General features: G+C 36.4%; 1 protein-coding gene across 2 annotated transcripts in view; it reads right to left on the bottom strand.

The window, feature by feature from the left end:
* The window catches only part of LOC123532363 (leucine-rich PPR motif-containing protein, mitochondrial-like), a 134,068-nt gene that overhangs the window by 52,064 nt on the left and 58,067 nt on the right, over nt 1-23,937 (bottom strand). For both annotated transcript variants that reach the window (XM_045313785.2, XM_045313793.2), the window contains exons 20-25: nt 23,695-23,730; nt 17,797-17,904; nt 15,666-15,814; nt 10,005-10,084; nt 8,282-8,394; nt 1,709-1,800 (exon numbers count right to left, since the gene is read on the bottom strand). In XM_045313785.2, coding sequence (XP_045169720.2) covers nt 1,709-1,800; nt 8,282-8,394; nt 10,005-10,084; nt 15,666-15,814; nt 17,797-17,904; nt 23,695-23,730 — 578 coding nt within the window. The remainder of the gene's footprint in view (nt 1-1,708; nt 1,801-8,281; nt 8,395-10,004; nt 10,085-15,665; nt 15,815-17,796; nt 17,905-23,694; nt 23,731-23,937) is intronic.

Below are 23,937 nucleotides of genomic sequence, written 5' to 3'. Positions count from 1 at the left end.
GGTAGATATTTAACAAAAGCATTTACAGTATTACTAGGCTCCAAACAAGAGGACCATGATGGCCCTGAATCGCTCACCTATCCCCACATGACCCAGTGTTGAACTGAGTATGACATCGTTATTTCTATTATTTGACATAGTGACCTAGTTTTTGAGCACATGTGACCTAGATATCATCAAGATAAAAAAATCTGACCAATTTTCATGAAGATCCATTGAAAAATATGGCCTCTAGATAGGTCACAAGGTTTTTCTATTATTTGACCTAATGACCTAGTTTTTGAAGGCACGTGACCCACTTTTAAACTTGAACTAGATATCATCAAGGTGAACATTCTCACCAATTTTCATGAAGATCTCGTGAAAAATATGGCCTCTAGATAGGTCACAAGGTTTTTCTATTTTTCGACCTACTGACCTAGTTTTTGACTGCACATGACCCAGTTTCGAACCTGACCTAGATATCATCAAGGTGAACATTCTGACCAATATTCATGAAGATCTCATGAAAAATATGGCCTCTAGAGAGGTCACAAGGTTTTTCTATTTTTAGATCTACTGACCTAGTTTTTGACCCCATGTGACCCAGTTTCGAACTTGACCTAGATATCATCAAGGTAAACATTCTGAACAATTTTCATGAAGATCCATTGAAAAATATCGCCTCTAGAGAGGTCACAAGGTTTTTCTATTTTTAGACCTACTGACCTAGTTTTTGACCGCACAAGACCCAGTTTCGAACTTGACTTAGATATCATCAAGGTGAACATTCTGACCAATTTTCATGAAGATCCATTGACAAATATGGCCTCTAGAGAGGTCACAAGGTTTTTCTATTTTTAGACCTACTGACCTAGTTTTTGACCCCACATGACCCAGTTTCGAACTTGACCTAGATATCATCAAGGTGAACATTCCGACCAATATTCATGAAGATCTCATGAAAAATATAGCCTCTAGAGAGGTCACAAGGTTTTTCTATTTTTAGATCTACTGACCTAGTTTTTAACCACACTTGACCCTGTTTCGAACTTGACCTAGATATCATCAAGGTGAACATTCTGACCAATTTTCATGAAGATCCATTGAGAAATATGGCCTCTAGAGAGGTCACAAGGTTTTTCTATTTTTAGACCTAATGACCTAGTTTTTGACCCCACGTGACCCAGTTTCGAACTTGACCTAGATATCATCAAGGTGAACATTCTGACCAATATTCATGAAGATCGCATGAAAAATATGGCCTCTAGAGAGGTCACAAGGTTTTTCTATTTTTAGACCTACTGACCTAGTTTTTGATCCCACGTGACCCAGTTTCGAACTTGACCTAGATATCATCAAGGTGAACATTCTGACCAATTTTCATGAAGATCTTTTGAAATATATAGCCTCTAGAGAGGTCACAAGGTTTTTCTATTTTTAGACCTACTGACCTAGTTTTTGATGGCACGTGACCCAGTTTCGAACTTGACCTAGATATCATCAAGATGAACATTCTGACCAAGTTTCATAAAGATCCCACAAAAAATGTGACCTCTAGAGATGTCACAAGGAAAAGTTTACGCACGGATGCACTTACGACGGACGCCGGACGCTGCGCGATCACAAAAGCTCACCTTGTCACTTTGTGACTGGTGAGCTAAAAACCACAACCACAATACATATCAGAATTAAACAATATGGTGAATATGCTTGAATAAGGACTTACCAGCCTGAAATAAAGTTCCAGTAATTCAACAGAAAATTCCGTGCCTTTTTTAAGTACCCATTGCTTGCCAATGTTTCTAACAACTGGTTTGCCTGAAAAAATGACAAATCATGTACCATTTAGATAATGTCTTTGTTCTCTCAAACTTGGTTTGCTTAACCTCCCTGCATTCGAACTCTCAGTTGCAAAGGACCTCCCTGCATTCGAACTCTCAGTTGCAAAGGACCTCCCTGCATTCGAACTCTCAGTTGCAAAGGACCTCCCTTCACTAAACTCTCAGCTTAGAAGGACCATCCTTCACTAAACTCTAACTTGCGAGAAACCTCCCTTTGCATAACTCTCAGTTGCAAAGGACCTCCTTTCACTGAACTCTCAGTTGCAAAGGACCTCCTTTCACTGAACTCTCAGTTGCAAAGGACCTCCCTTAACTAAACTGTCAGTTGCAAAGGACCTCCCTTCACTAAACTCTCAGTTGCTAAGGACCTCCTTTCACTAAACTCTAAGCTGCAAAAAACCTTCCTTTGCATAACTCCCTCTTTCAAACTCTCACTTGCCGAAGGACACCCTTTCTTCAAACAAGGGATGTACTTGAGTGAAATTAGCAGGAATGTCAAGCATTCTCAAGTTATCGTCCGGAAATGGTTTAACTGTTCCATGTCACACTGACCTTGACCTTTGACCTCAGAATCAATAGAGATCATCTACTGGTCATGATCAACCTATCAACTTTCATGATCCTAGGCCCAAGCGTTCTTGAGTTATCATCTGGAAACAGATTGGTCAACATACCGACCCATCATCTGCAAAACAATATACCCCTCCTTCTAAGGGGGGCATAAACAAGAGCTGTCACAGGAGACAGCGGGCTCGACTATTTTGATGCTAGATAGTGAAACTGGGCACATCTGAGGAAGCTGGAGCTGTCACCGGAGTAAATGACTCCAATGGTGGATGAAGATATTGCACAATAGCTTGAGACTGTGTCAAAGATATTAAGTTATAAGATGGATAAAGTGTATCAAAACCCTAAATTGGTATAATTCTAAGCAAAAAGGGGAAATAATTCATAAAATATTGGTGCAAGAGTTAGACACCTTGTGTCGTATGATGTGGAACACTACTTCAAGTTTGAATCAAATTAACCTTAAATTCTAAGTAAAAGAGGGTATAATTCATGAAAAATTGGTGCCAGAGTTATGCACCTTGTGTCATATGATATGGGTTATAAGGTTGAACAATTATTTTAAGTTTGAATCAAATCAATTTAGTAATAACTGAGATAGAGTGAAAGTGCATCAAAACTTTAACCTGAAATTCTAAGTAAAAGTGGGGGATAATTCATTAAAAATTGGTACCAGAGTTATGGACCTTGTGTCATATGATGTGAGAGATGATGTGGAACAACTACTTTCAGTTTGAATCAAATCCATTTAGTAATAATTAAGACAGAGTGAAAGTGCATCAAAACTTCAACCTGAAATTCTAAGTGGAAAGGGGGGATAATTCATTAAATATTGGTGTGAGAGTTATGGCCCTTGTGTTGTATGATGTGGGTGATGATGAGGAATAACTATTTTAAGTTTGAAACAAATCTATCAAGTAATTACAGAGATAAGGAGGAAAAAGAGGAAGTGTAAAAAAAACTTTAACCAAGGTGGGGACGTGGGACGCCGACGCCAAGTTGAGTAGGATAGCTCTCCATATACTTCGTATATTGGGCTAAAAAGGGGGGTGTGAGCGTAATTCAAGAAATACTGCAAGGGTTATGGCCCTTGTGTCATATGATGTGAGTGATGAATTGGAACAACTATTTAAATTTGAATAAAATCTTTTCTGTAATAACAGAGATATAGTGAAAATCCATCAAAACTAACCTGAAATTAAAAAGTAACTAGAATGTGTCTGCACAGGGTGTGCCCCCACTGGTACATTTGTCCCAAATAAGGGGCAATACTTCAACTGTTTGTAGTCTTAACAGGATATAGCCTCTACAAACATTTTATATAAAGGATTCATTATTCTGGGTCATAAACTTTTTGAGCTATGAGCATCACAAACAAAATATCCACTAATTAGCTAATTAGCGCTAAAATCTCAAGAAGAATGCCAAGTGTGCAAGGTCACATCATGATGAAGCCTCATGCAAAGTTTCATGAATTTACATCAAATACTTTTTGAGCTAAGCACGTCATCTGGTAAAAAATATTTCATGGACCATAACTTTGGAAATAGGGTGTGGAGCCAGACGAAAAATATGAGATGCACAAGTTTATATCATGACAAAGTCTCATGCAAGTTTTCATCAATTCATTTAAAATATTTTTAGAGCTAGGTGTGTGTCACATGGTGATAATGTGCATTTCTGACTATTTCAGGGAACATAACTCTGGAAATAGGGGGCGAGGCCAGAAAAAAAAGTTAGGAGGTGCGCAAATTCATATCATGGGTAAGACTCATGCAAGGTTTCATCAATTAATATCAAATACTTTTTGAGCTAGGTGCGTCACAAACTTTTTTCTGACAGATGGACGTAAGCATGGATAAGACCAAATCCAGACATCCCAACTTTTTCTGAATGCCAAGTGGGAGTTTTTGCTTTCCAAAGTGGGAGATTGAGGTGTTCAAGTGGGAGATTTTATACCGCGGTAATAATGTTCATGATAACGAAGCTTTTAACAAATCTAATGATAATATAAACTTATTTGCCCTTATAAAATCACTAGTCTTAAAAAAATTCACTTGTCTATATCTTATTATTCATGCATTTTTAATGATTTGGAACAATAATACATGAAGCCTTCTGTGCAAAATTAAATAGTTATGGCACTTTAAGCACTATGTCTAAATTCAAAACACCACTGAGAATTAAACCTGCACTTTTATTTCTTTTGTTGGAAAGAAGACTCCCCAGGTGAATTTTACATGACAAAAAGTACAGCTGTTAGAACTGTAAAAACAAAATGTATATAGCTAAAAGAATAAAAGTTCAAGCAATAGAAAATTTACTGTTTGATTCTCATCCCTGTCAACCAGTATTTAAAACCCCTGGCTCAAATACTTTTATTGATCAAAATCCTGTTATCCAAAATTGAATGTCCGGGTATTGTTACACTTTCGTAGAATTGCCTAAATCTCCAGGTAAAAGGATGTGTTTGACAAATTGTTATGATGCAAAGACAGTTTAACAGCATTTGATAGTAAGTGATATTAAAATTTACCATGACATTTCCTTTTATCAAAATGATTTTAAGAGAAATGTTTTTTAAAACCCAGCAGGTTGACTCGGCGACCATCTACTTTCAATTTCAAAAAGTTACAGAAAAAGGTAAAGCCAGTATAATTTCTAATCTAAATTTGATTGAATTTAATTAGATATCTAATGTCTGGATTTTAATTTCAACTGTGACACATTAATCAACACCTGGCTTTGTTAAATCATGTAATAAACAATAATCAGCACGGGTAGAATAAGGTTCGAAAATATCCGAAAGCTGTTGTTTACAGACTCGTCAGTAGTGATACAGTATCAGATAGGCGCAAAGAAGCGGATTATTTCATAATTTTTGTGTGTTTATGTTGTTTTTTTTTTGTTTTTTTTTAATCGGGACATTGAGACTTCTGATCAGGGTGATCGGGTTTTACAACCAGAATCGGGAGAAACCCGATCGGATCGGGAGAGTTGGGATGTCTGCAAATCTATATGCCCACTCCATTGAGTGATGGGGGCACAAAAGGGGGAATAACTCATAAACTATTGGTGCAAGAGTTATGGCCCTTGTGCCATATCATATGTGAGTGATGATGAGGATTAAATATTTTAAGTTTGAAACAAATCCATGGAGTAATTATAGAGAAAAAGAGAAAGTACATCAAAACTTTAACCAAGGTGGGGACATGGAAGGATGCCGATGCTGATGCCAGATCAAGTAGGATAGCTCTCTATACTTCGTATAATCAAGCTAAAAATTGTTTGATTTTTGTTCACTTCTCAGTAAATTTTCTACATATAATATACAGAATATGACTTACACAGGGACTTCACAAACGCAAACTTTCACATTTCCAACAAGATTGCCAGAATGTCACAATATACGCCAGTCATAGTAAATTTCTTTAAACTAGCACCTGTATTTGCAAATTGAATTTTAACTCTGTGGTTCTGTAGTAATTACTGTAATTCTTTTATTTTTCTAAATCCACAAAAAAACTCCTTACCAGGTAGAGATACCTTAAAATACACCTAAAATTTGAAAGTAACATGTACGTTGGACCACAGAAAAGTGGTCTTGGTTTTTCCCTACAATCAATTATAAATAGGTTACAATATAAGTTATTTATAGTAACAACTAAGGGGAAAAAAAATCCCCCAGCCAAAAAAAACAAGGCAGTCTTAAAGACAGCTAAATCCCCCGCCACTGCTATGGATAGTGAAAGGGTAAAACCTTTGATTTTAGCTGTGACCTTGACCTTGAACTGACATGGCTGACTCATGAATTCTGCACAACGTCTTGATGAGGTGATCATTTGACCAAAGTTTCATGGAAATCCTTCAAGGGGTTTAGGAGATACAGAGCTGAAACCTTTGACCTTCAGTTGTGACCTTGACCTTCAGTTGACATGGCTGACTCATGAGTTCTTGATGAGGTGATCATTTGACCCAAGTTTGATGAAAATCCTTCAAGGGGTTAAGGAGATACAGAGTGGACATCAAATGGAAGGCTCAAACCTTCGACCCTTAGTTGTGACCTTGACCTTGAGCTGGCATGGTTGACTCATAATTTCTGCACATCGTTCTGATGAGGTAATCATTTGACCCAAGTTTTATAAAATTCCTTCAAGGGGTTTAGGAGATATAGAGCGGACACGAAATGGAAGGCTCAAACCTTTGACCTTCAGTTGTGACCTTGACCTTGAGCCAACATGGCTGACTTATAAGTTCTGCACATCGCCTTGATGAGGTGATCGTTTGACCCAAGTTTGATGAAAATTCTTCAAGGGGTTTAGGATATATAGAGCGGACACAAAATGGAAGGTTCAACCTTTGACCCCAAGTTGTGACCTTGACCTTGAGCCGGCATGACTGACTCATGAGTTCTGCACATCGTCTTGATGAGGTGATCATTTGACCCAAGTTTTATAAAATTCCTTCAAGGGGTTTAAGAGATATAGAGCGGACACAAAATGGAAGGCTCAAACCTTTGACCTTGAGTTGTGACCTTGACTTTGAGCCGGCATGGCTGACTCATGGGTTCTGCACATCGTCTTGTAAGGTGATCATTTGACCCAAGTTTTATAAAATTCCTTCAAGGGGTTTAGGAGATATAGAGCGGACACAAAATGGCAGGCTCAAACCTTTGACCTTGAGTTGTGACCTTGACCTTGAACCGACAAGGCTGTCTCATGGGTTCTGCATATCGTCTTGATGAGGTGATCATTTGACCCAAGTTTCATGAAAATCCTTCAAGGGGTTTAGGAGATATGGACCAGACACGATTTTGTTACGGACGGAAGGACGGACGGAAGGATAGACGGAAAGACGGACGGAAGGACGGACAGACGGATGGACGCAGACCATTCCTATAATCCCTCCGCCACGGCGGGGGATTAAAAATTGTAAGTCCACACAAAAATCCTTACCAGGTAGAGAAAGGTCAAAATACACCTCAAAATTGGATGTAACATGCATTTTTTACTACAGAAAAGTGGTCTCGATTTTTCCCTATGACTAGTAATGATAAGTTACAATATAAACTATTTATAATAACAACAAAGGGAAGTAATTCTAAGAAGGGACACTCCGTCTCATGATGTTGTACAATTGTTCCAAGTTACATCAAAATCCCTCCATGCATGAAGAATGCTCCAGACAGTCATTCTTGAATTTGACTTTTGACCTCTAAGTGTGACCTTGACATTAGACCTAGGGACCTGGTTCTTGCGCATGACACTGTCTCATGATGGTGAAAAATTGTGCCAAGTTTCATCAAAATGCCTCCATGCATGAAGAAGATATGCTCTGGACAATGTCTGTGGGCGCCGCCCGCCTGCCCATCCGCCCGCCAGGGGCGTTCCCATAATATGTCCAGTTTTTTAAACGGGCGTATAAAAATGTTTGTGATCCCCCAGGGTAATAATAATCTTGAAACTATTCAATACATATTTTTTCACTTTGGTATCATTCATGCATTAACCAAGTAAATAGTTTAGTGCTTTTATGAAAGATTTCCAGTCTGCTATTAATCTGATGGCATACGTAACGTATATCAATGAAAATCCCTTCTCTAATGACTGCTATTTATGAAAATCATTTTTCATTTAAAAGATATAAACCTGACATTTAAAATCAGCTCATATGTAATGCTTTGAGACGTATATATATTTCATTTATACATCTCAAGGCAGCATGTATGAGTTAATTTTAGGACATTTAAAAGAACCATGTTCTAAAAGTTAATTTACATCTGCTGTCAAGTTAAATGATAGATGTCCTCCCCACAAAATTGAAACACTTCACAGTAAAAGCTATCAGGTTTAGAGAATATAATTACAATCAGGTTTAGAGAAAATACTTACAATCTTGACATTTTCTGGTGTCGGGTCCATACTGAACAGTGACTTAGTGTTAATAAACAAACTAACATCCTGTCTGTCTCTGTAGTTGTACTTCGCCAAGAACTTCACAGCATCTTTAAACAACGCAGTAAATATCAGTATTTCATGCAAAAAGTTTTGATATGAGCCGCGCCATGAGAAAACCAACATAGTGGCTTTGCGACCAACATGAATCCAGACCAGCCTGCGCATCCACGCAGTCTGGTCAGGATCCACCCTGTTAGCTTTCAATGCCTATAGCAATTAGAGAAACCGTTAGGGAACAGCATGGATCAATGCTGGTCGCAAAGCCGCTATGTTGGTTTTCTCATGGCGCGGCTCATATTATCTCAATCAAACCGAGTATACCGTTATGTTGCTTTGTTTTGTTCTATACTTCAAATGTATCTTTTCTCAGATTTAATTAACTATAACAAGTGCATCAAGTTCTGTGTAGCTACACTAAAAAGTCTCCAAGTGCATGGACTCAGTGTTGTTATATTTTCTGGTCATTTTGGATCAAGAAGAACATTCATTTTTCCTGTTATAGAATTCTACTTAACCCTTACCCTGCTAAATTTCTATAATGAACTTGTCCATCTTCCAATTTGTTCCTTTAACTGTTGAAAGGGGTGTTTACTAGAAATATACTGGCTGAATGGCAAACAGTGCAGATCATGTTCAGACTGCATGGAAGTGCAGGCTGATCATGATCTGCATTGGTCGCAAAGGCAGAATTGATCATGTCCTGCATGGAAAGGGTTAAGCTGATGGTGGGTGTATATCCCAAATAAATTCCTAGGTGCAAAAAACTACATGCTGAAAAATACTCGCAAAATTTCATTGTTCCTGGTCAAATCATTTTTTCGATACATGCAAAACAAACTTTCAGACCCTTAATTTTTACTAAGTAAACAGCCATAATTCTTGCAGAGTGAATTTTAAAACAAAATCCCTGGTGCAAAATTGCACATACTGCATATTAGTTCTATTCAATTTCATAATTCTAGGTCCAATACTTTTTGACATGGGTGCAACACAAACTTCAAGGCCCTTTATGTATGTATTTTACTAAGTGAAGTGCCGTAACTGGGTCAGCTGAGTGATGTCCCACAAAAAACCAGTTGCACATCTTCACATACTGGTATGGCTGTGTGAAATCTCCAACAAAACCGTGCAGCAGTATTTGAACATTGTCAAGTTCTCCTATGTCCCACAGAATGTTTTTAGGGGAAATAAACTAAAACTAGAATTATGTCCATAGGACACGGATGTCCTCACATACTGTGCCATCCTCTATATAGTTAAAAGTCTCAAAGGGCCGTAACTGCAGTAAAAAAATTCCTTCCTTTACGGTCATTGTTCATCTGTGAAAGTTTGAGGCAAATCTGGCTAATAGTGTGGGAGGAGTTGGATACCCAAGATTTTTCTCTATTTTATATAGCAAAACTATCAAGGGGCCACAACTGTGGTAAAAATAGTCACAGAAAAAACTCCTTGCTTTATGGTCATCTGAACATCTAGTTTGTTCATCTGTGGAAGTTTGAAGCAAATCAGGCTAATAGTGTGGGAGGAGCTGGACAAACAAGATTTCGGGACGTACAAACATATGGACAGCAGCAATGCTATATGCCCCCCACGTAAATGTGTTATGGCATAAAAATCACTACTGCAGTTATGTATCAAAGCACATCTTCAGTCTTACCATCATATCTTCCTTCATTTAAGAGTGCTATGGTAACCTCCAACGTCACATCACAATCTGGGACAAAAGAGGGGTATTGACTGAAAATGAAACAAATGCAAACCAAATTTTTGCTTTTCTTTACAAATATACATTTTTTCTAGAAAATTATTTTTCCAGCATGTTCACATTAACAGAAATCATCTGCAAAATAGTTACCTCAAACATGTGAACCAAGTTATCAAAAATGGTAACAACGTCAATAAAATTTACAAAAGCAGACTTAACAAGTACTGGTTGAAAGTTTATTGGCAATGGATTGTAATCAACAGGTAAGTACATTGCACTTTGATGCATATTAATACATTATGCACAGAAGTGCAATAAACATTATATGGGATTTAGAAAAGGCACATTTGTATGTGATAAGAATATATATGAAAAACAGCTGTATGTTACATATATATGTCCCCTCTAATGGCATGTCAGTGTCAGATGCAAATGGGTATGTAATTTTATAAGCTGTGACCTTGAACTGGTCAAATGACCTCAGAAAGAACAGGAATCATCTACTGACTACATGCAATCAACTAATGATTTTTAACAGCTTAAGTCTTCTTCAACTGTTTTCAATCTAGGTCACTGTGACCGTGACCTCTGACCTCCAAAACCATTTTAGACACTATCATCACGTGGGCAGCAAATCAAAACTGCACATGCACATATTTTGCTTCTGTCTCCAATAATCAACAGAAGAAAAATTGAAAATTGAAGAAAAAGAAATTAAATACAGTTTTAAAAACCAAATTTTTACAGGTCTGAACTGAACTCCCGACAAAAAAATATAATACGAATACCGTAACCACTTGGCAAATGAGGAATCACTGACTGCATCATGAATGTAGTGTACTGACTTCATTTTATGTTATTGTTTTGTTTGTTTACATTTCAAAATGCCATAATACTGTGCGATACCTATATGTGTCTATTATCATTATCATGTTAGGTGTTATTTTCTCTCACTGTCATGTGATATTTGCAAAGAACTTGCTGAATGGAATTCCTTCTTTTTTTTTATAAACTTGGAAGCCCTTGTCAGAAATCGTACATGAATGTTTTTATTTTAAATTTATTAGGAAAACAACGATTTTCAACAGAATCCGATGAAAAATAAATTGTAACCAGAGCTATCACTAAGGCCAGCATTTTTTTATTTTCTGGTTTACGGGAGATTTTTCAAAAGGTTTGGGTCGGTGGGGGACAAATAAAAATAAAAATAAAAATCCCAATTTTGAGCAGTCGACCAAATAAATAAAAATAAAACGTCCAAAAGGATACAATTTTTTTATTTTTTGTACACCAAAGAAAACAAAAGCTTGCAAGTTTAAATTGCATACACACTCACAAATGAACTATTCTGAACTGGTTTATATCTCATCATCTCAGTATACTGTTGTTTTCTTTATGTGTAGCTTGTATGAATAATGCAATTTTCAAAGTCACCAAAAATATGTATTATTTGTGTTTTTGTATGTATCTATTTTGTAGTAAAAATATACTTGTGGTTTTTCATAATAAAATATACGGATACCACAGCTGACATATCATAAGAACATTGCATAATGTTTATTATATAAACGTGAATAAAAACTGCTATTAGAATGGGGATATGCAATGACTACTTTACGTCTGCATCCTGCATACATGCATATTAATTGGCCTTAGATAAAAAGTCTTAAAAGGCATTGTCATACTAGAAAGCCAAAATTACAAATTGATAAAACTGGCTTTAAAATTAAATGGCTTTGGTTAAGTTTCAGTGGCTTAAATACTGTTTTATATTTTGCCGATTGTCAGTGCCACCTATATTGTACGACAAGTCAAAACAATCTGAATTTTGGTTCAGCTAAAATGTGTACAAAATAACAACCTTTTCGGTAGATGTTCAAACAACAGTATCGGATATTTATAAGACTCTTCACTGAGATGGGACTTGGCCTTAGTAAGTTATGAGTCCGAAAAAACATTTATTACTGGATATGTCATTATGTGTTCCTCAGTGTCAAAGGCACATGTGGCATATAGTGTCTGAATGTTTGTCCCAAACATACTTTCAAAGGGTCTTTTTACAGATTTTATCGGTATACTTCAAGTGAACAAGACTCATGAGAATATTGCTGAGAGTTTCATGTTTGATAATTATCTTTTGAGTTACAGTACCTGGCTAGAACTTTAGTCAAACTAATTTGACACGATCCTAGGAAATATTGAGATAATCTTTTCATATGAGAAATATCTCCACTCGGATTAGATTGCCTGTAAAAAATAGTAAACAACCAATAATCTGACTGTCCAATTATTTCGTCTACATGTGATGTAGTTTGAATTTTTTATCACATGTACATTTGTATCTTTGTCAAGCATTTGCAGGGACATGTGTCATTTTACATTGAAATGCACTTTGTTTTGAACAGAACTACTGAAAATTATGGTATTAGTTATTTTTTCTTGTCCAACCCCCAAGACTTCAAAGTAAAAAAAAATGTGTTTAGCAAGTTGATACTCACTTTTACTCTTCCATTTTGCCATTTCTTTGGTATCTTTCCTTTTGTATCAACTTAAGTATTTTTCTGACAGTCTCACATGAATTTGATCGTTGTCCAATTATAATATACAGACAACAAATCTCGTACATGTGATACCCCAGATTTTTCAACATCTGGACAGCGTTGATAGTGAAGGTCATTTTTCATATGTGATTATTCCTAATGTTGAGCTTTAGGTTCTGTAATTTCTTCTCAGATCCAATTTGCTTACAATACTTGTTATCTCTGCAAACTTATTCCAAAGATTATTGTCTGTTAACTTGTATATTTTTCCTATTTAATTTCACACAGTTTACATTCATGGAGGCCGCCATTTTCATGCGTCTGCTGATCTTGATTAAAAACCTCTATCCTAGAGTCATTACTTTTGACGCCCTTAAGCAGTTTAACATGTATTTCATTAGTAATATAGATAAATTAAACAAATAAATAGTGTTGTTATAAACTATGGCATGTCTCCCTTTATTTTATTCCTGTTTTGTGAATTTTGTGGGCAAAAAGGTGTCAATATTTGTATTATATTGCTGACTGACCATCGAGGCATCCATATTTTTAAGGCTCATGAGAAATGACGCCTTTTGATTGGCTGGCTCTCTTAACCAAAACTTCACTTTTTCTGGAGCCTATATGGCCAAAATCATATTTGGCTGGTATAATTCTATGTGAATGCAGTCGAGACCTGAAACTTAAAAGGACAATAAACAAATTAATATTAATCTTTTTAAGTGACTTTTTTACTATTTCTTTGTAAAATGTGATCTTTTTTATTCACTTTACATATTGTTAATAGCAGTCATTCATTATCAAAACAGTGAGGACACAAAAATATATAACCCTTTCTAACAGCTCTAACTTTGGTACTTTCAGTGACAACCTATTAGAAACATGATCTTCTTTATTTACAACAAGATTTGACAAAGAGCAGCAAAACCATATTCAATTAAATTAATTTAATGTTTTCAAATGATACAAGGTGTATAGCCTACAGGAGAGTGAAAAATCTAAAATTTATTCAAAATTTCAGTCAAAGAACTGTCTTGTGACTTTGAAAAATAGCTGAGGGAAAGAGAAAACCAAGATCTGAATTCCTGACCAGTTGTTCCTGTAAGAATTAGGTTTTTAAAGGATTGGAGATTTTTGCATTCTTAAAAAGACATAAAAATACACCAAAGTATGAAAAAATAATATAATCTTACTGTAAATCAATTGAATGCATTAATGTTTTATTTGAGTAAGGTAAAATATTGCCTGCTTTGCAAACGTGTGTAATTTGGCATCATAAACGGTCACTTATACCTATTTGACTGCAAAATAAATAAGGACGTCAAAACTCATGAGCGTCAAAACAGATGATCGAAGGATACCTTACAGTTAAACTTTTATTTTTGGCAGCAGCAATTATAGACAGTCGGCGGATAAAATGAAAATAAATGTACTGAAAATCACTTTTATTTTTATTTTGTTTTGTCAAAAAATAGGGTCGGCGCTCCCGTAAACCAGAAAATTAAAAAATGCTGGCCCTAGTGTTCAAAACTGTACATGTCATCCAAATTTCATGGCTGTATCTTAAAAAACAAGAAAGTAGGTCAGTAGGTCAAGGTCACAGTCAGGTGACCCTTATTACTTGGGGTCATCAGGTAAATATAATTAAATAGCCTAGGAAATATGATCTGATAATTTCTGAAGTATTTTTTTCCTATATTACTCATATATCATGTGACCACTGGGGTGAGGCCTCTTTTCACCCCAGGGGCATAATTCGAACAATCTTGTTAGAGATATATAAGGCAATGAAACATACAAAATATCAAAGGCATAGGCCTTGAACTTTCAGACAAGAAGATTTTTAATGTTTTTTCCTATATAAGTCTATGTAAAACTTGGGACCCCCAGGGCAGGGCCTCTTTCACCCCAGGGGCACAATTTTGGGAGTAGACCACTAGGCAATGCAACATACCAAATATCAAAAGCATAGGCCTTGCAGTTTCAGGCAAGAAGAAGATTTTTCCTATACAAGTCTAAATAAACCATGCGGCATCCCTGGGTGGAGCCAAATTTCATCATAGGGGGATCATTTGAACAATCTTGGTAAAGGCCGACTATATGATGCTACATACCAAATATCGAAGCCCTAGGCCCTTTCATTCTTGACAAGATTTTCAAAGTTTTTCCCTATATAAGTCTATAGAAACAATGTGACCCCCAAGGCGGGGCCATATTATATCCTAGAGGGTTAATCTGAACAATCTTTGTAGAGCCCCACTAGATAATGCTACAAACTAAATATCAAAGCCCTATACCTTATGGTTTTGGACAAGAAGATTTTCGAAGTTTTTCCCTATATAAGTCTTTATAAACCATGTGACCCCCGGGGCAGGGCCATATCTGAGCCTAGGGGGATAGTTTGAACAATCTTGGTAGAGGCCCACTAGATGATGCTACATACCAAATATTAAAGCCCTAGGCCTTGTGGTTTTGGACTAGAAGATTTTTAAAGTTTTTCCTTACGGTTCCCATGGCAACCAGAGTTCTGTACAGAATTCAATTCTTTGAACAATTCTGAAAGAAGACCATCCAAGGATCATCCCTGTGAAGTTTCATCAAAATTGGCATGATGGTTTAGGAGGAGATGTCACAATAGCTCACTCTGAGCCTTTCGCTCAGGTGAGCTAAGAAGTACAGGTAAGCCGCACCATGAGAAAACAAACATAGTGGCTTTGCGACCAGCATGGATCCAGACCAGCCTACACATCCGGTTTCTCTAAATGCAATAAACTTTGAAAGCAAACAGCATGAATCCTGCGCAGGTTGGTCTGGATCCATGCTGGTCGCAAACGTACTACGTTGATTTTCTCATGGTGCAGCTCAGGTCATTTAACAACCACAGAGAATCATCCTATAAAGTTTGACTATTGTAAGACCAAGCATTCCCCAGCTATGGATCAAAAACCCAAATGGTCTACTAACAGATGGACCAATGTACCAACATTGAACAAAACAAAATATCCCATTTTCTTTAACCTATCTTCTTGAAGGCATGCCATAACAAATAAAACTGAAAAAGGTAATGCGTTACCTCTGTAGACGGTCAAACTCCTGCAAAGCCATCTGCAAATTTTTTTCTTTTCTCAAGTAAAACTGAGCTGCTCTATACACCACCAGTGGAAAAGAGTGTACTTTGGACATGTCTAAAGATTCTAGAGTTCTTTTGAATGTTTTCCATTCCTGTAAGAGTGGCCAGGCAAAAATTGTTAGACTCTTTCTTACTGTGAAATCATTAAATATCATGGTTTGAAACAAAATGGCTATTTCATAGGGATAAGAATCTTGGGGTATTAACTTCTGAACATAAAATGAATGGAAAATTGACTTGACTGTTTGGATTTTATACAACCAATTAACTCAACCACGAAATCCACAAAAATTTGTCCCCATGAATGTTAATGATTTCACAGTGCATTGTATATGAATATTTTCAATAAATATATCATCTGGCATCTCAGCGCAACAAGCCGGTAACTTTGCTGCTTAATACACCATCAATGGCAAAGTGTGTATTTTAGATATTTCCACAGATTTTTTAGTTCTTTTGTATGTTTTCAATTTCTGTATTAAACAGAGGAAAAAATACGTAGATGTTTTCAATAAAATATATCATTTGTCACCTCAATGCCAGAAGCGGGCAATGGCATTGAGGTGTAAAGGAACAATTCAAAAGATGGATATGCTGGTTTCTTGATTGATAACACAATAATTTTTAATGAATTTTCAAGCCAGAGAACTGTGAACTTGTACCTCTTAAAGTTGACTGCAAACCTAAAAGCTCATGAACAAACACTAAACCAAATTGGGACGCCAGCCTTGAAGTTGAAGCAGACTAGGGCGTATGGGCGAATCTAAAATATTCACCTATTCTTTAAATAGCTGGGCTAAAAACTCATGACTAACTATTTACCTTCTAAGTTCTCATCAATTTGATACAGACAGTTGTGAATAAACAGAACAGATCAATTAAGAAAGATAAAGGAAGCACTTAGGACAGGCTTGTCACATAGTAAATACAGAAGACTGGGTGGAATTCAAAGCCATAAAGAGTAGCATCAGGAATGCCTACAATTTTCATGTCAGGGACATGTTGTTAGAAGGCCAGATAGGGATACAAAGTGATTTTACTTTTGTAAAGTCCAAGGGAGGTAATGCTGTAGGAGTGGCTCCATTAAATTTTGCAAACAATGGTACCATACATTATGACAATCAAATGAAAGCAAGCATTCTTAACAACCAGTTTACACATTGTCAAGTATTTATTTCAGACAAGAAAGATAAAATTCTAGATAATTGAGATGAACCACTGCTTTAATGTCCCACCCACAGCTTTTCACATTCTGTTTGTACAGTCCTTGATTTTAGAAGCAAAACTGTCCTCAATTACCTATGTAAATATTCATAAAGTTCAATAATACCAAGTATTGACTGACAAACTTATTTCAAAGAAGACAAACAATACATCCACTTTTAGTGCAGAGATAACAAGATAGTATATAAAGACAAAGTCTCAAAATGTGAGGTGCAAAGGCATGTGTATTTTGTCTTCTTCATTTAAATAATGTTCAAACAAATTTATCACTGCAAAATCAGACTGCTTAAAAACTTTAGTTCAAAACTCATTCATTTCTATAGATATATTCAGACACATTTTTAACTTTTACACTGCTAAACATCTAAAATAGACTGATCTATCGTTCAATTTTTGCAGTACGACTTCTTAGTCAAAGGGGAGTTCACAGGGTAAAGGTTTCCATATTTTATTTATACTTTTCTACTGTGATATTTAAGGCATCCTTAACCTTTACCCTGCTAAATTTCTATAATGAACTTGTCTATCTTCCAATCTTGGCAGTACCATTAACTGTTAAAAGGGGTGCTTACCAAAAAGATACTGACTGAATAGTGATCAGTGCAGATCATGATCAGACTGCACGGATGTGTAGGATGATCTTGATCTACACTGGTCGCAAAAGCAGAACCAATCATGTCCAGCATGGTAAGGGTTAAGAGGCTGTCTTATTGAATTAGATCTTACTACAACAGTACTTGTGGGACACCATCTTGAGTCCTAACGACGTTGCAACATTTTTTTTGTTGAAAAATATAACAAATTTAGAAAATATATGCAAAACAACTTCTTTTAAAAATTTCATTTCTACCTTTTCAATAAAGCTTTTCTCAAGTAAACAACATTTATATAGTTGGTTGTTTCCATATATGTCCTCAACTGCCTCCAGTTCCCTGAATGTCATGTTCCTCAACTCATTCTGAAGGTAATAATACATAAAAATTATTTTTAGTGAGATTATGAAAAACAAGAGGGTCATTGACCCTAAAGCGCTCACCTGTGTACAAGGCTTCAAGTGTGTTTGTATAAGTACAGAGTTAGGTTTCTCCTCTGCTAGCCTATATTATATACATGTCTCACATAGTTTTGAACCTAGGGCAATAATTTGAACAATTATGGTAGATATTACAAATCTGATATCACACGCCAAATATCAAGGCTCTAGCTATAATTGATTCAGAGAAGACTTTCAAACTTTCTTATATAAAAGCCTTTAGTAAGCACATGTCAGACACAAGAGCCTGGTCATTTTTTTTTTTTTACCTTAGGACAATAATTTTCATAAGTATGGTAGAGAGTCAAACCCTTATATCACATGCCAAATAACAAAGCTCTAGAGAAAAGGTTTTTAAAGTCTGATAGCTGAAAAATGATCCGTATGTTCAACGAACTGGAATCATTTGAACAACTTTGAAAGAGGGCTACCCAGAGATCATTTGTGTAATCCATTCAATGGTTTTGGAGGAGATGTTGTTTAAAGAAATTGTTGGTGAAAAGTGACCACACCCTCTGGCGGCCATGTTTTTTGACAAATCAGAAAAATTTGAACACTATTTGTAGAAGGTCACACAAGAACCATTTGTGTAAAATTATTTCAAAATCAGGCTAGCAGTTTTACACTTAAAATATTTTTAAACTTTTCACTATATACATATAACGAAAAGAGACCACGCCCTCTGGCGGCGATGTTTTTTTGACAAATCATTTGAACAATCTTGGTAGAGGGTCACACAAGGACCATTTGTGTGAAATTACTTTAAAATCGGGCCAGCAGTTTAACACAAGAAGATTTTTTTTATTTCCACTATATACATATAGGGAAAAGTAACCATGCCCCTTGGTGGCCACAATTTTTGACAATCGATATAATTAGAATAATCTTGGTAAAGGGTGACATAAGGACCATTTGTGTGAAATTATTTCAAAATCAGACCATCGGTTTAGGAGATGTTGTTTAAAGATTTGTCTATTTTTAGCTCTGGCGGCCCCTATGTGCAACCAAGTGGAACTGTTAGAGGACAAGGAACATCCACGCCAAGTTTTCATCAAAATCAATTCAGTGGTTTCGGAAGAGATGTCTTTTAAACAAAATTGTTGACGACGGACGGACAGAGGATGCACGACGGACACAGTGTGATCACAATAGCTCACCATGAGCATTGCTCAGGTGAGCTAACAAGAGCAGTCACAGGTGAGCCAGTGCCTGACTATATAAATGCTGGATAGCAAAATAGGGCTCTACTGAGGAAGCTGGAGCTATCAATAGAATCAAATGTCATAACAGAGGTAAGTAAAAGTACATCAAAAACATTAACTAAGCATAAAAGGAGACATAATACATGGAATATTTCTGCAAGAGCAATGAACTATCTAACATACATGTATCATATGGCTGAAAACGAGGAACAACTACTTTCAGCTTGAATCAAACCCATTAGGTAACATGAGCTCATAGAACACGAAATGACCCTCTTGATGCATTCATTAACTGCACAAGGAACATAAATTATTTGGTCACTGTGCACTGGACGTTTGACGTACAGACCTCAAATCAATGATCATGGGTCATAAGTGACCTCCGTATCAAATGTGATCTTAGACCAAAGCATTCTTTAGTTATTTGGCAAAAAAAACTTCTACCATTCTGGGTCAATGTGACCTACATCACTGACCTGCTGACCTCAAAATCAATAGGGGTCATCTGCCGGGCATGATCAATCTCCCTATCAAGTTTCGTGATCCTAAGCCCAAGAGTTCTCAAGTTATGTTTGGAAATGGTTTAACTGTTCTGGGTCACTGTGAACTTGACCTTTGACCTACTGACCTCTAAATCATTAAGGGTCATCTGCTGGTCATGACCAACCTCCCTATCAAGTTTCGTGATCCTAGGCCCAAATGTTCTCAAGTTATCATCCAGAATTGGTTTAACCATTCCCGGTCACTTTGACCTTGACCTTTAATCTACTGACCTCAAAATCAATAGGTGTCATCTGCTGGTCATGACCAACTTCCCTATTAACTTTCATGATCCTAGACCCAAGCGTTCTTGAGATCATCCAGAAACCATTTAACTGCTCCGGGGTCAATGTGACTTTGACCTTTGACCAACTGATCTCAAAATCAATAGGGATCATCTGCTGGTCATGACCAACCTCCCTATCAATTTTTATGATCCTAGGCCCAAGCGTTCTTGAGTTATCATCTGGAAACCGTTTAACTGTTCCTGGTCACTTTGACCTTGACCTTTGACCTACTGACCTCAAAATCAGTAGGGATCTGCTTGTCATGACCAACCTCCCTATCAACTTTCATGATCCTAGGCCTAAAACATTAACCTGAAACTCTTAAGTAAAAAGGGGGCAATAATTCATAAAAGATTGGTCAAGGAGCTATGGCCCTTGTGTCATATGATGCGGGTAATGATGAGGTATAACTATTTTAAGTGTGAAGCAAATCTATCAAGTAACAACAGAGACAAGAGGGCCATGATGGCCCTATATCGCTCACCTATGTTTAATTGCTTGCTTGAACAAATTTCTTTGCTAAAGCTTCAAAAACAAAAACAAACTAGGTGAGAAGGTCATGGTAAAGATTTTTCAAGATAAGTACTGAAATCTGTTAAAAAAAATATACAGGTGGTCCAAATCTCTTTGCTGTAGCTTCAAAAACAAGAAAGTAGGTCAGTAGGTCAGGGTTAATAATATTTAAGATGAGTATTGAAATCTGTATCAAAAGTTCTACATGTAGTCCAAATTTCCATGCTGTATCTTCAAAAACAAGAAAGTAGTTCAGAAGGTCATAATTAAGACTATTCAAGATGAGTGTTGAAATCTGTATAAAAATTTATACAGGTGGTCCAAATTTCTATACTGTAACTTCAAAAACGAAAAAGTAGGTCAGTAGGTCATGATTAAGACTATTCAAGATGAGTATTGAAATCTGTATCAAACATTATACATGTGGTCCAAATCTTTTTGCTGTAGCTTCAAAAACAAGAAAGTAGGTCAGTAGGTCAGGGCTTAGAACATTAAAGATGAGTAATTAAACAGTCTAGGAAATTTGATCAGATAATTTTTGAAGTATATTTTCTTATATAACTCATTTACAAATGACCCCCGGGGCGGGGCCTCTTTTCACCCCAGGGGCACAATTTGAACAATCTTGTTAGAGAACCACTAAGCAATGCTACATACCAAATATCAAAGGCTTAAGCCTTGAACTTTCAGACAAGAAGATTAAACAGAGACCTAGCTTTTCAGCTCATGTGACCCAGTGTTGAATCTGACCTAGACATCATCAAGATAAAAATTCTAACCAATTTTCATGAAGATCCACTGAAAAATATGGCCTCTGGACAGGTCACAAGATTTTTTATTATTTGACCTACTGACCTAGTTATTGATGGAACGTGACCCAGTTTCAAAACTGACCTAGATACCATCAAGGTGAACATTCTGACCAATTTTCATGAAGATCCATTCAAAAGTATGGCTTCTAGAGAGGTCACAAGGTTTTTCTATTTTTTGACCTACTGACCTAGTTTTTGACCGCAGTTGAACCAGTTTCGAACTTGACCTAGATATCATCAAGATAAAAATTCTAACCAATTTTCATACAGATCCCATGAAAAATATGGCCTCTAGAGTGGTCACAAGGTTTTTTTATTATCTGACCTACTGACCTAGTTATTGATGGCATGTAACCCAGTTTCGAACTTGACCTAGATATCATCAAGGTGAACATTCTGACCAATTTTCATGAAGATCCATTCATAAGTATGGCCTCTAAAGAGGTCACAAGGTTTTTCTATTTTTAGACCTACTGACCTAGTTTTTGATTGCAGTTAACCCAGTTTCGAATTTGACCTAGGTATCATCAAGATGAACATTCTGACCAACTTTCATACAGATCCAGTGAAAAATATGGCCTCTAGAGAGGTCACAAGGTTTTTTTATTATTTGACCTACTGACCTAGTTTTTGATGGCACGTGACCCAGTTTCGAACTTGACCTAGATATCACCAAGGTGAACATTCTGAATAACTTTCATGAAGATCCATTGAAAAGTATGGCCTCTAGAGAGGTCACAAGGTAATTAACGACCTTGACACTATCAGGAGACACAGTCAATACTGAACAAGAATCAGACTGTGACTTATTGAATAGGGAGTCATTTATCTTTCTTTCTATAAGAAAGCATTCTTTTTGTAATTTTACTCTTACTCTTTCCAATTGACGAGCTTATTAAAACAAGAGGGCCATGATGGCCCTAAATCGCTCACCTGTTATCATTGCACTTGAGGACAAGAAGGTCCTCAAAAAAAATATCTAAGTCCAAAGGACAGGAAAGAAAGGGAAGAAATTTAACCTAAAAGAAAATTTTTTTTTTAAAAAGGTACAGATATGTCAAAATACACCTAAAAATTGGAGGTACCATCCATGTTGTACCACAGAAAAGTGGTCTCGGTTTTTCTCTACAGCCAGTAATAAAAAAGTTACTAAAAATAAGCTGTTTATAGTAACGTAAAAGGGAAGTAATTAAAAAGAAAATTATTGTAAGTGAACAAAAGAAGGATCTGCCAAATAAATCTGTTGACATTAATAAAGTTCAGATCAGTATCTTCATTAGTTATGGAGACATACCCATTTTAATTTGAAATAAAGGGAGGTAATTTGACATAAAATCAGTCCATAGTTATCTACCCTGATTGGCTCAGTCCAACTAATGACAATAATGACATTTCAAATAAGTCCTATAAGTATTTACTGATATAAATTCATTTTGATTACAATCAGGGGAGGTAATCAGATATAAAATAACTCTGGAACCTACGACTGGATCTGATTTGTCATGGAATCCAAGATTTATTGTTGTTGAAGATATTTTGGAAGTTTGTATCAAATCAAACCATAAATGAAGTCTCTATATGGCTGCAAAAGCCAAAATAACCAATTTTGGACCTTTAGGTGGCCATATCTGGAACCCATGACGGAATCTGGCCATTTCAAGAAAGGAACCAAGATCTTATGGCGACACAGGTTTTTTGCAAGTTTGATTTAATTAAAATCATAAATGACGCTGCTATTGTGCAGACAAGGTCAAAATAGCTAATTTTGGCCCTTTCAGGGGCCATAACTCTGGAACCCATAATGAGATCTCGCCAGTTCAAGAAAGGAACCGTGATCTTATAGTGATACAAGTTGTGTGCAAGTTTGGTTAAAATAAAATCATAAATGAAGCTGCTATTATGCAGACAAGGTCAAAATAGCTAATTCTGGCCCTTTCAGGGGCCATAACTCTGGAACCCATATTGGAATCTGGCCAGTTCAAGAAAGGAACCAAGATCTTATGGTGATACAAGTTGTGTGCCAGTTTGGTAAAAATCAAATCATAAATAAAGCTGCTATTGTGCAGACAAGGTCAAAATAGCTATTTCTGGCCCTTTCAGGGGCCATAACTCTGGAACCCATACTGGGATGTGGCCAGTTCAAGAAAGGAACCGAGATCTTATGGTGATACAAGTTATGTGCAAGTTTGGTTAAAATAAAATTATAAATGAAACCACTATCGTGCAGACAAGAAATTGTTGACGGACGGACGGACTGACGGACGCACAGACGACAGACGACGGACGAAGGGTGATCACAAAAGCTCACCTTGTCACTATGTGACAGGTGAGCTAATGAAGGAGGAAGATGAAAATACTCACTGAACTGTACATCTTTCGACTGACTTTTACCAGTTCCTGAAAAGAAAAGCAAAGATTAACAATCAAGACGATAAAGATAAAACTACTTTTATATCTTTGTGTGCCACAAAAGCTTGAATGACTTCACAATGACCTGATAATGAAAGGAAATAAATCATATACACAAGATCTCCGTCAAGCGGGGCAATATATGCTCAAAGAGTTATATCAGCAGAGGACGGAAGCAAAATTGAAAGATTTTTT

This window comes from Mercenaria mercenaria, chromosome 1 (genome assembly GCF_021730395.1).
Source record: "Mercenaria mercenaria strain notata chromosome 1, MADL_Memer_1, whole genome shotgun sequence".
NCBI classification, from domain to species: domain Eukaryota; kingdom Metazoa; phylum Mollusca; class Bivalvia; order Venerida; family Veneridae; genus Mercenaria; species Mercenaria mercenaria.
The sequence above is the reverse complement of the archived record's forward strand: the minus strand, read 5'-3'. Positions and strand labels throughout refer to the sequence as shown.